This window comes from Triturus cristatus, chromosome 1_2, assembly GCF_964204655.1.
Source record: "Triturus cristatus chromosome 1_2, aTriCri1.1, whole genome shotgun sequence".
In the NCBI taxonomy this organism is placed as follows: domain Eukaryota; kingdom Metazoa; phylum Chordata; class Amphibia; order Caudata; family Salamandridae; genus Triturus; species Triturus cristatus.
The window spans coordinates 1142485089-1142495210 of NC_140580.1; the positions used below are offsets into that span (position 1 = coordinate 1142485089).

Consider the following 10122-nt stretch of genomic DNA (forward strand, 5'->3'; position numbering starts at 1 on the left):
GGAGCCCGCTAGGCATTGCACCGCCGGCCCGGCGAGGAGCAGCCCAAATGATGAAGCATGACACCTGCAAGGGTGTGTGAGGGCATTTAAATCCGACATATGGATTTTCTTTAAGGTCTATATGGTGCATTAATCCACCACAGCCTTCGTGTTGATATTACTCTATCTCTGAGGAACTATAGGAACATCCTTTGTTATTATTAAACTACAGACTCGCCCTGTGTGAAAATAACGCTGAAGTCCTTGGGTGGAGATGGCACTCAAGAGTCTCCTATAAGGCCTTCCTTGGAAGCACTGCGCCCTCATCCGGCATCAGTGATTGGTGCACTTTGTGGGACAGTGGCATCTGGTCTGTGAGCAGATCGCTTGGGGGTCGGCGCGTGCTCGAGAGGAGGCTTCATGGCCGGTGGTGTCTGATTTTGACTCCCGACTTGGCCACATTCTATGCTCCTGCACATGTGTTATGTCTTGGGAACTTTACTATGCATGTTCCCTGGTGCTCTGGTGCTTGCCGCTCAGCCAGTGTGAATGTGCTGCGTGGAATGCTGCTGTGCATTGTGATACAATGGACTGCTCGGGTGCCTGTTGGAGTATGGGCTGAGCAGCAGGGAGGCTGCTCCTGGTGGAGCTATCTTAAGGACTAAGCTAAGAAGCTATAAATATTCTTACCAGCAAATAAGGCCAAGAAGTCATCACCTATAACCTACGCCATGGTTACTGGACTTTCATTGTAACAACATATCACTTTCTTTCATTCATGGGGGTTCTTGCCCCCTGATTTCTACTCTTGAAAGCCCCGGTCCTCACGTGACGTTTGCTGGATGTCTCTAGGGTCTCTGCTAAACAAGGGGGTGTTAGTGTCAGCCCTGAGCATGCGACTGCTGCTGCTTCCAAATCCTTCTGGAGACCTTGACGGGGCGGCGGCTTCACTGTGGAAGGGGGGACCTTCTCTCGCTGGAGTTAAGCTCTTCTAAACATTCTTAGCATGGACCGGCCCTTTTTCACCTTCCTTTCATTTTGATGCAGTTGTGATTTTCTGCATAAAACTGCAGCAGAGAGAACCTAATGCACAAAGAGGCTTTACGTCTGCTCGCATTGACTTGTTCTCTATGCTGGTCTTTCCTTGGTGCATGCAGCGTCCGGCTGCTCCGCTAAGAAAGAGAAGCGTCAAAGGAAAAATAAAATGACAACACAGCATTATTATCATTTTATTTTGAGTATGAAGCCAGGTTTGGGCGGGGCTGGGCTGGGTTCTTGTTAGAGGGAGGACGAGTGGTGGGCACTCTCTAAGTGCGCATGGTGGTTTGGCCGGCCGTCTTGGGCCAGCCAAACCGTCATGCGCACTTACCATTCCTCCACCTGGCTGTGCTGCACAGCTAGTGGAGAACTGTCCCAGGCACTGCCTGAGCAGCCCAACAGGTCGTTCAGACCAATCATGACGCTGCTGTCATTCTGGTGATAGCAGCGTTGTGATTGGCTTAGGGGAGTCTAGGAGCTGCAGAGAGCCAGGAACACAGGGAGAACAGAGAAGAGGAGTCGACTGGCGACCAGCAAGTAAGTAATCTAACCCACCACCATTTCCTAGCAGCCAACACTGCGCATCAGGTCTCTTAGGAATGAGTGAGTTATGTTAGGGAATTTCATAGGGTTCCGAGATAGAGTTTTTGAGTGGAACAGAGGCAACTCAGACACTTGAGAGCCACACCTGGAGGACACTACAAGCGGGAAAACTATAGGGATAAAGCAAGACACTCCAGCCAAGTATAGGAGATATTCGTCGAGTTTTCAGTTCAGCAAATTTAGATCCTTATATTCGTGATTAAAATAAGGGAAAGCGAGTAGAGATAATGGAGCCATCAGGGGACTTCAGGCAGAAGATATTTAGAAGTCATGGGGTGGGTAGAGGGGAACTCTAGGACATTGCGAATCAAGGCTCCACCTAAGAATGAAGGCAGTGAAAGTTCAGTGTTGTGGGGTGGAGAGATTTGGCAAGAAAGAACTTGATGGACCTAGAGCCAAGCCTCCACGGAAGGATGCCAGCCAGAGAGTTTAGAATGTGAGGGAGACGTGTCACCAAGATCCATGCGCTAATATAAAATCCACCAGAGTCAAATATTTTGTAGCTGTCACCTTACACAAAGAGTTGGTCATTTCTGGGCCTCATATTTTTATTCTCCACATTTAGTTTTAAGTGAATGCTGCCATCCTCTTGGGAGCCTGACAAATGTCGACTATATCCACCGAACAATAAAGCAAAGGGCTCTGAGAAGGGGAAACGGTGCCAGGTCGAGGAGAAAGCCCTAATTAGAAGGACATCTCTTACTTTTCCAGCCAGAATGAAGCTCACAGGAGTTGAGAGGGCGAGAGGAGACCAGGCCAAGGAGAAGGTGCTAATTAGACTGGCATCTCTTATTTTTCAACTGGGTGGCAAGTCTAAGGAGATGGAAAAAAGGGGCCAAGCCCTGGAGAAGGTGCTAGATAGGCGGGTATTTCTTACCTTTCTAGCTGTGCTGCAGCTGAGGAGAGTGGGGAACAGGAACCCATACCCTGGGGAAGGTGCTTTATATGTGGTCATCTCTTACCTTTCTAGCTGGGCTGCAGGTCTGAGGAGTCAGTGAACAGGAACCCATGCCCCGGGGGAACGTGCTGGGTAGGTGGGCATTCCTTACCTTTCTAGCTGGGCTGCAGGTCTGAGGAGACTGTGAACAGGAACCCATGCCCCGGGGAAGGTGCTGGGTAGGTGGGCATTTCTTACCTTTCTAGCTAGGCTGCAGGTCTGAGGAGTCAGTGAACAGGAACCCATGCCCTGGGGAAGGTGCTAGGTAGGTGGGCATTTCTTACCTTTCTAGCTGGGCTGCAGGTCTGAGGAGACAGTGAACAGGAACCCATGCCCCGGGGAAGGTGCTGGGTTGGTGGCCGGCTCTTACCTTTCCAGCTGGGATGTTCCCATGTAAGAGACTACAAAAAGGGATCAACCCTTTAGAAGGTGTCGACAGATTGGGGTCTGTTTACCTTTCCAGCTAGGGTGCAGCTTTGAGGAGAAGGTGAAAAGGGGCTAAGCCCTGGATAATATGTCAGGTAGGTGGGAATTTCTTACCTTGCCAGCCAGGGTGCGGCTCCGGCTTCTCAAAGGTCTTAGTAGGAGCAGCAAAGGGAATTCCTTTAAAAATATCAACGTAGTCGGCGAATAGGAGTCCGAGCTTCTTGTTGGTCCCCTCGACCATGCCTCCTTCAGTGTATACGACTCCAAGCTAAGTACAGTGGGCGGAAAAGAGAGATTTAGACCCATGTGTACTAACACATTTTCCCATGGTCACAGATTGGGTGAGCCACTTTGATACACCAGCCCCTAGAGTAGTATCAGGCGGCAGTGATGGGACTTCATGCTGCAGGATGGAAGCAGACAACTCCCTCTCAAATGTGTATTATTGTTGATAATATAAAAATCCTTATTATTAAACATAAATGTTGGAAATACACGTGCTAAGACCTGCACACAATTCCTTGTTAACGTTTAGTTGTGACATTGCTACTCACCTTTGAGGAGAAAAGGACACCCCTTCTCTACTGTAATAACTTATTGCAGTTCAGTGTTTGCCTCACAGTTCCACCTCCATCCACCCACTGTTAACCAACACCCTCCCAAGAAGGACATGCCAGGCTGGGAATGAGGGGTGGGTAACTTATGTGGATACCTTAAAAACGTGGCATGGATCCAACGCTTTTGACCTATGTTGGATCCCTGTCCTATTTAAAGTCCAACGTTCCACACACATTCTGGACTCTTCATATATTTCTGAAGGCTACAATTGCAGGGGGAAGCCAAAAACAACAATCAAAAGGTTGGATGACACCATCACTCATTTTAAATATTCCCCATTACTTCATCCTGGACACACAATGGAATGTTTCCGGTGGTCCGTGCTTAGGGGTTAGCCATCAATGGTGCAGCAAGTGCATTGGCACCAGGGCCCAGAGAGACCAATTGAAATATGATTACTGCTGTAGTTTACTACCTAAAGATGGGTCAGTGGCCAATTCCCCTTGCTTACACTAGAGTCAATGCCATCCTTCCTACACCCAATTCCACTTCTTGGCTTCCTCCCATTCGGAAGTGTTTGATTATTCCTAGCCCTGATCTGTAAATCTTCTGGAACTGACTTTCAATTCCAGGCACTAGGCCACCATCTTCAGAATAATAATCCCAGGACTTCCAACACCCAAATTAGCCTAAATAACAGGGTGCATTTGAAGAGACCTGATGAGCTGTAGCTGTCTGTGCAGTGGGTGCTAACATAATGAGCTGTGCATATTCAGCAAAGGCATCGGTGTGCATTTAAAAGAAGCAGTAGTAGCTGAGAGAGCTGTATATATATGATGAGAGTGGAGCAGTGACCAGATGAGTGGGTGTATTTAAGGGGGGTCCTGATGAGCAGCAATCTGAAGGGGAGGTGTAGGGAGAAACTGGGAAATACTCTTTACAACGTGGTTTTTACCATGTTGTACCTTTACCACGCATTTTTTACCACGAATATTTTTAGAACGCATATGCTTTTCTAACGTATGCTTTTACCACACATTTATGGTAAGTTTGGGGGGTCTCCCCCCAAAAATGCATTGTTTATATATATAAATATGTATAGAATAGCAAATCCCGAAACCGTCTCTCCAGTAAACCGAGCACAGACACCAAGATATTATGGTGTATAGGTGTTTATTACTTGTCTTGACTTATGTCCATGCACGTTTCGGCCACTGACAGTGGCCTTGCTCACATGCGAGCTGCATATAAATATATATATAAACAATGCGTGGTAAAAGCATTCGTTGTAAAAGAATGTGCGTTCCAAAAAAATGTGGGGAAAAAAATGTGTGGTAAAGGCGTGCAGAGTATTTCCGTGCGTTGTTCCGTCATACAACCAGAGAAACCACTTGATGAACTGGGGGAATATCTGGATGGGTGACAGTGATACTGCTGCCTATCATTTTGAGGGATGGGGCAGTCATGAGACACAGTGCAGTGAACTGCCCAAAACATGCCTTTGCAGTGTCCAACACGCTGCAATCCGAATAAAGCTTTGCCTCTTTTGGACCAAATACTTCAAAATGTAGGGAAGCCCTTAAAAAGATGGAATTTGTTATGGGTGTTTAGGTTTATCACCCCTGCAAGCTGGAGAAAAGGTAGTCCTATTCACATCTGAGCCAGGACATACAGGGCTCACAATGGCCTCAATGAATAGGAGTCCCCCAGGGGGAACACACAACCACCCCCACAAGAATGGAACAGTCCATTTAGCAATCAGAGCATGAAGTGGCACCAAACAAGAGGCATCTGAGAGCAGAGCAGGCCAGCCAGTGGGACTTGGAGAAACTAAAACTTATATGAGTAGTAGATATTGTGAAGTAGAGCAGAGTGGCCATACTTTCACGTGCCATACCATCTCTTACCCACCTGAAAAAAGCTTGTCAATTCTCTTTCAATAGGGAATAAAACCAAATAAAAGTAAATTTAAAATTCCTAACTCCAATCATTGCCTTTGTGGGAAATAACCCCAAAGAAGAAAGTAATGACAGCAAACACACTGCCAACCCCCCTCACTCCACAATACTGAATGCATGAATCTATACGGAACTTCTAGAGCCAACCTAGCCAAAAGGTGGCGGAGCCTGTTCAGGGGCAAAGATAAGTCTAAAGTCGGCGAGTGATAGGAGAGGTAGCTGGTTTGTAGACGGCTGATGCATTGTGATGTACTGTCCTTTAAAGAGGTGAATCTTCAATTTTCCCAAGTTGGAGCAGCGTTGGGGCGGTCTTGATGGGTATGGCGATGTTGTTCAGGATCTGGGGTGTATAGAAGAAAAACAACTGTTGTCTTGTTTTTAAATTTTTTACACATCTTCGTCTGCAGCCTGATGGTGCCTGGCTGCGGTGTGCCAAGAACCACCACATATGGGGAGATGGTCTGTAAGATAAGCGGGGTGCAGGTCACGATGGCTTTGTAAATGATGCAGCTGGTCTTGAAGATGGTGCGGGCCGCAAGGGGAGCCAATGGAGTTCCATCAGGATGAGTGGGGTGTGGTGTTTTGCTCCGATGCTTGCATGAGTAGGCGGTGTTGGTGGGGTTCATGCATTCTGTTGTGTTTGTGGTACTGAGGTCTTGAGATATATCTCTGGGTCTCTGGTGTGTTTGTTTGAATCACAGGTGTTAAGGAGCCTGACAGTGCTATGTGTAAGAGTCCAGTGCTTCCAGGTCACAGGGTCACGGGGCCATTCTGTAAGGGTTTGGGTTTGTTTTTTGTGCTGCCGGAGAGCGACATGTTGCCATTAGTTTACTGCTGGTGGCTTAAGGGAGTCAGCTCGTCTGGTGGGTTGAATTTGCTGCTGACGCTTTACCAACTATATGGTTTAGAGGCGATTTAAAAAAAGGGCGAAAATCAAGGGTAACCCAGTAAGTTAAAGTAGGGTCTGAGTATAAACAGTAAGTAGATGGCAATATCCCCTCTGGACATCATTGGATGAGTCCAGAAGGGATGCTGTCATATTCTTAGGATCTGGAAACAGGTAGACGGGGAGGAGGTGGTCCGGGCCACAGCCAGTCCAAGATATATTCTTGTGGCTCTGGGTGTTTTGGAGTTTAATCTACATCTGTGATGCGAAGTGTGCTGCATGAGCTTAGCACAACTGAGGAAGGCTTGTTCTTGCTGGTTGTGGCTTTGGTGAGCTGTTAGTTTATATAAAGAAGCAGGCAGAGTGGTTTATTCCTGTGTAAAAAAAGAGCGAGAGGGTGCCGCCTGTCAGGTTGGTTTGATGACCAAGGTGCCAACACCTGCTAGAGAGGGTCTGCTGTGCGGAAAAGGTGGTGTTTAGAGAGGTTTTGGGGTGGTGGGTCTGTGGAATGTGGAGGAGGGAAGGCTGTGGAGGAGCAGGTCTCTGTTGTGGAAGGATTCAATGACGCTTTTGAGACGTTTCTGGGTCAGGGGATACTTATTATTCTGCAGAGATTTCTGGGTCCACAAAGGAGGTTTGAGAGGAAGATCTTCCTTTGCAAGGGGAGCATGAAAGATTGACCGTCAATGTCCTGCTGGTGTTGGCTGACTAGGGTTCTTTAAGTAGTGCTGAAGGCGCTGGTTCCACGAATGGCCCCAATATCCTGCTGGCGGGTACCAAGGTGTGGGGTGGCTGCATGCCCCCTCCATCCACAATGCATGGTCTTAGAGTGAGTTTTCTCTGTGGCAGCTTCTTTAATGTTATTCTATTTTGTTCCTGTTATTCATTCAGTGATTATAAAAATAAACCATTATTGGTGTGCTCGCCTGGAAGCCTAAATAAGTTGTGCTTATAATTTTACTGTCACGGGTTACCTCTGGAGGGTAGTCCGTGTGGGGTGGGTGTACAACGGATGTGTAAATCCCGATCTCAGAAGCTGCATGAGCACATGGAAGACGCTGACGTAAGCTCTGTCCTGTCCAGGTGTAAACTGGTGTGGCTGGGTGATTGGATTATGGTAATCCCTGGCCCCTGATTGGTGTTTGTGTGTCTACAGCAACTCAACATGTGGTTGTTTGGGGGAATGCATGGCCTGGGCATGAGAGCAGCAACTGTGAGAGGCAGAGGGGGCTGAAGAGGTTGAGACAGGGGAGATCTTCTGAGAAGAGGAAAGACCCCCTGCAGTGGTGATCCTTTTTGACTCCTCATAAGAAGACGCTGCACTGAAGGATACTTGCTCACGATTTGGACACGGAGAAAGTAGACGTGCTTGTGAGGTGGCCATCCTGAAAAAACATATATTCTGCGACTTTCACCATGTATGTGGTCTGTTCTGGATTGTGTGGAGTGGCTCTGGATTTGCTCACAGACAGGAGTCTGGTTCAGGTCTGTGGCGATGAATGGTCTCTAGCCAGAGTGAGAATGTGCTCCTGCTAAGGATGTCCGCTTTAGTAAGTTGCAAGCCCTTTGGACCCTCCTAAATTTGGATCTAGTGTACATCTTTCATTAGAACGGCTTCCAAACTGCAGCATCCTGGGTTTGCAGCAGTTCCTGCCTAAGGTGCATACACAAACCAGACTAGAGAGAGTAGCAATAGTCTAAGCGCTAGCATGCAATGCTGCCCAATTCCAACACCTTGTAGGATTTAGATGGGAAAAGAAGGGTCCACCTTGACTTGCGGAGCTGGAAACCACAACTAGATGCGACGGCTCCAATCTAGAGGAAGAGACATGTCTGTACCTAAGACGAGCTACAAGTTGTCACCTGCCTCAGAGATTGAAGAAGAGATTAACAAACAACGGAGAAGGACTGAAGGCCCTTGTGGCTATAGAACGTGAGTTCAGGCTTATTATTGTGTATGGGCAGCCAGTCTAGGGGGCAGATTTATCAAGGTTTTGCAATGCCCTTGCACCACGCAAGGGGCACAAGGGCAACGTAATACTTAAATGAGATTTATCAAGCCACGCAACGCCACCTTGGGTGGCCCTACGTGGCTTGATAAATCTAGAGGAACACAAGACACCAATCGCTGCCTTGCATTACTCTGCCCTTGAGAGGCGTTCCATGGGTGGAGCGTGGGTGTTCCCACACATCCACCAATGGATTCTGATACATTCCCAGATTTACCAACACTTGAAGACTTGAGAATGCGTCACAATGGTACGCCTCCCCACCTGAGGCGCAACGAGAAGAAATATTTTCATTTCTCATTGTTGTTTCCTCTATCTTAGTGTGCTGCATTCTGCAGCACAGGCAGAGAGAGGAACATTCCTCTCAGGGTTGTTTTTGTGCAGCAAGGTGCCCCTTCCTGTACATAACCAGTCCTGTCTGCAACACAGGCACCCTTGCAACATGACACAAGGGTACTTACATTGGCACTATGCAGCCAAAAGTATGCCAGTGCTAGGAAAGGACAGGAATGCACCAGATAATGGCAAATACAGTGCATTCCTGCTCTTTCTCCGTCACACAGCACAGCAAGGTGGCTTGCTGCATTGCGTTGCATGAATATTTTGTAAATAGGGGCCTAGGTTTGTACAATACTGCATGGGGCTACACATTGCTCCAGTACAATGAAGATCTTACTCCCTGTACTGGTCAAATGTAAACAGAGCGCCAGCTACATATGTCTGTATGTGGACTTGGAATGTAGGCTGGGATTAGTGAGTCAGGACATACATTAGAGAGAACTGACAAAACAACGTGCGCTAAGTACTCCACATGTAAGAGTAGCTTTAGCGAATCGAAAAGGTCCTGCCAGTCGAGTAAACACTCAAGTGACACCAAGTGGACTCTAGACTTTTTCTGACGTAGTGAAGCGTTTGCCTTCTAACCTCTGTGCCATCGGCAGTAACCCCTGGAACCGGGAATTATTGGGATATGGTAGAGTGAGGTGGGGGCGAGTGGCCCTCACCCACTGATAGGAAGCATCCAATCATATGCAATCGTAAGTTAGTTGGGATCAAGGGCTTCAAACGTAGGGTGGCTGATGCTCAACCCCAATGACACCTCATGACCCGTTTCTTCTTCCCTTACCTACCCAACTCGTGCTGTCCTTCTAGATTTGGAAGTGGCACAGGAATGCAGGAGTAACCAGTCAATCCAAGGCACCCTGCCCAGCTGGCTTTGCAAATTCTACAGGCTTGTGCCATGGACACCCAAAGACCCCTGAGAACAAATCAACTCTGTGTGGAGCCCCTTCCATAGACTTACCGTGGTGGCCTGCACTGCTGCCAGGCAGCAGGCTAGTGCCACAGCTCGCATCCCCCAGGTGACCATGACGACTGCTTGACAACCAACTCCCAAGATGTGACCTACAGACGACACTTTTATACACTTCCACGGCTTACGCTTAGCATCATCGGGGAAATAACCACGCCCACTCCAGATAAATAGGGCTCGCGATTTACCTATCTGGAGCCGTCCATCAATCTCAGGGCTGGGAAGATCCCAGGAGGCCGCCAGCTGCTGCCGTTTCAGTTATTGGAGGCGGCGGGCCAAGTTCTTGTCCAGAGGAAGCCAGGTCTATTTTGAACCACTTCTATTACCAACACTTGGCATCCCATTGGCGGGAGGAGTATTACTGTTCACAACAAACGCTGGAAGAACTTCTTTTGAAATGGAAATCCGTATGGGGA

The 10122-nt window shown here is 48.0% G+C and overlaps 1 protein-coding gene across 1 annotated transcript in view; it reads right to left on the reverse strand.

Annotated features, from left to right (window-relative positions):
• Nucleotides 1–9811, reverse strand: part of LOC146868871 (bile salt-activated lipase-like) — a 75297-nt gene extending 65486 nt beyond the window's left edge. Inside the window, exons 1-2 of the mRNA XM_085613897.1 lie at nucleotides 9698–9811; nucleotides 3098–3251 (exon numbers count right to left, since the gene is read on the reverse strand). Coding sequence (XP_085470023.1) covers nucleotides 3098–3251; nucleotides 9698–9763 — 220 coding nt within the window. The 5' untranslated portion in view covers nucleotides 9764–9811. The remainder of the gene's footprint in view (nucleotides 1–3097; nucleotides 3252–9697) is intronic.
• Nucleotides 9812–10122: the final 311 nt, after the last annotated feature.